The 2,493-nt window shown below is 61.7% G+C and overlaps 1 protein-coding gene across 1 annotated transcript, besides 1 other annotated feature; it reads right to left on the bottom strand.

Annotated features, from left to right (window-relative positions):
- Tc00.1047053509515.20 (UDP-Gal or UDP-GlcNAc-dependent glycosyltransferase, putative) lies at window positions 1-1,134 on the bottom strand (the record flags this gene model as incomplete). Its single annotated transcript, XM_799109.1, has 1 exon — window positions 1-1,134. The coding sequence occupies one exon, from the start codon at window positions 1,132-1,134 to the stop codon at window positions 1-3; it is 1,134 nt and encodes a 377-aa protein (XP_804202.1).
- Window positions 1-2,493: part of a sequence feature (areas not merged during assembly with more than two copies in the genome that could not be assigned to a particular haplotype) that runs on past both edges of the window.

The raw sequence follows: 2,493 nt of genomic DNA, 5'->3' as shown, positions 1-2,493 counted from the left end.
TCAATCGCACGACGGGTATATCACGTCTTCTGAGGCACGTTCCACACGGGCGACAGGCGATGTGTCGTTGCCGAAGCGCGCCATCAGCGCAGCGTAGTCGTCCTCCTGCACGTGATGGACACACATCGAGGTCGGCACCACCTGCGAGTGCCCCGTTTCATTGCGAGCGTCATGGAAATGACAACCCAGCACCTTGACGTATAACATTGGCTTGTACTTCACTTCCTTCTCAAGTACCCAACCAACCATGTTGTCCTCGTAGTGAAACCGGAGCAGTGCAAACTCGTGGTCACGTTCCTTGCTGTACGGCAGGTATGCCAGGCGCCGCAGCGGTTCGTACGACACCAACGCCTCCGCCACATCCCTCGACAAGGTGTAGCACCAGCCAACCATAAATGTGCTGCCCGGTAAGCCCTTATCCTCAAAACTGGATGTACCGATGTGGACGCCCATGTAGATCCCTCGGCGCGGCAGGAGGCGCAGGTGAGCAACAAACAGCGGCACACGGAGGAACATGTCGTCATCGCCCTTCGCAATGTAACTCGCGTTCGGGAACAGGCGGTGAGCAAGGTCAAACCACATGTAAACCTTTCGGGTCAAAGCCACATCCGCCTCATCGCCCAGACATCCGTAGTGACCAATTTTTTTGTTTGTCGTCACGCGGCCCTCGTTCATTGGCAGCGCAACCACATCGTTCCACTGCGACGCCTCCTCCAGCAGCGCGGCAGAGTAGTCGTAGCCGTGCGACGGGTGCCGCCCAAGGACGTACAGCACAAGCATCGCACCGGTGAAGTCGTTCGCCCTCGTCGCCACTCCGGGAAACCGCCAGCACGTCGACCGCTGCAGGTTGCGTCGTGTTCGCCTCTCCTCGTCGTCCGTGGAGGGGATGCCCAGCAAAATCAGATACTCCCGCCGGCTCCACGTGTCCACAACACGGCGTGGGATGTAAGCAAGCGCTGCGTCGTCCACTGTGGCGGCTCGCGGGTGGCGGAGGTTGTTGGGTGCCGGTGCGGCATCATCGTCAGCGGGGACAAAGCTGAGGGACAGAAAATTCGTGACCGCAATGAAGAGAATCAGCAGCACGGCAACCCGCCTCAGCTTCCGCTTCATCGTCGGCAGTTTTGTTTTCGCCATTGTCGCTTTCGGTGTGAAAATCTAGGCAAAAGAGAAAAGGGCGGAGAGAGTGTGAGGGCAGCATGCAGCAGACACAAACAGCACGGGCAACAACAGGAAACAACACAGCCACGCGGTGCCACGCAGCCACGCGAGTACGCGAATGCCCGTCAGCCAACCCACTGCGCCCCACCCGAATCCGGGACGGTGCGGGTGAAGGGGTCAGGGCGGCGGAGAAGCCGACAGCACGCCGCCGCGGTGGCTCGACGATCCGCAGCCAACGCTTTTTTGCTATTCCTTGTGTCTTCTCAAATACGTCCCATGGTCTGCACTCCAGCCACCGTCGCAGTGAACGTCCGCCCTGCTGAGTGAAAACGTGAAGGAAAGCCGCGGTCCCCGGATGGCGCTGCAGCAGGCGGCGTGAAACACAACCCCGCGACGCATCCGCCCGGCCTAGCGCACTCGCTCGATAATCAGTACACTGGCAGATATTTTCGCAACACCATCTAACAACAAGGAAAAGAGGAGAGGAACTACCTGCCACAAGCATCGGCGTCCTGCCGCAGCCGCGACGGGCCTGGCGCCTTTCTGCATCCAGGGGGAACCGCGCCGACTCCCTGGTGAAGCACGGATTACTCACTTCCCCAGTGTCCACTCCACGTTTCTGTCCGGGCGCCTGCCGAGCCGGGCAGCGGAGTAGGTGCGGACTTCTCCCCTCGCACAGTTCACATCGGCCGGTTTGCACGACGTCCGGTCGACGCCCGTGGCATGCCGTGCGGTGGCGCGTCAGTCCGTCATTGCCGCAGCGCCAAAAGCCGCATGCTGGACGGCAAAATCCGAGCGGTGGTGATCCCATCGTGGCGCCGTCGCCGGGCAAGGTGCACTTTCTCGGCGGCCCGACACTCTGCCGTCGTGGAATCGGCAACAGTGCGACGTTGATGAATGGATGTGTGTGCTGCTTTGGGCGCACGGTGCGCCGTCCCCCGCCGGCATTCGCCTCCTGCGCGGAGGAGGGGGTCTCCCTCGAAGGCAAAGTTGCTGTGCGGGTTTGGCCTTCTTCCCGCTGTGTTTCGAGCCTGGCGGCGTGCGTGCGTTGTGACTCTATTTTTTGGCGTCGTGACACTCTCGCCGTCGCAGAGATTTTGCCGGACGTGGCAGGCCGGGCCCATGCATTGCGTGGCGGGGGTGCGATCAGCGTGCCGTCCCTCGCCCTCGTCCTCGCCCAAGTGGCGGGTGGTGGTTCCGGTGGAATTCCCGGCGGCTCCGGTTCACCAGGAGGAATTGACTTTCCACAGCGCCTGGGAGCGCGTAATGCCACGGACGTTGGCCACGTGCGTCACGACGCTGGCGCGGCAACCGCAGTGCTTGCCGCACACCGGG

Source organism: Trypanosoma cruzi, genomic scaffold, assembly GCF_000209065.1.
Source record: "Trypanosoma cruzi strain CL Brener 1047053516059 genomic scaffold, whole genome shotgun sequence".
Classification (NCBI taxonomy): domain Eukaryota; phylum Euglenozoa; class Kinetoplastea; order Trypanosomatida; family Trypanosomatidae; genus Trypanosoma; species Trypanosoma cruzi.
The sequence above is the reverse complement of the archived record's forward strand: the minus strand, read 5'-3'. Positions and strand labels throughout refer to the sequence as shown.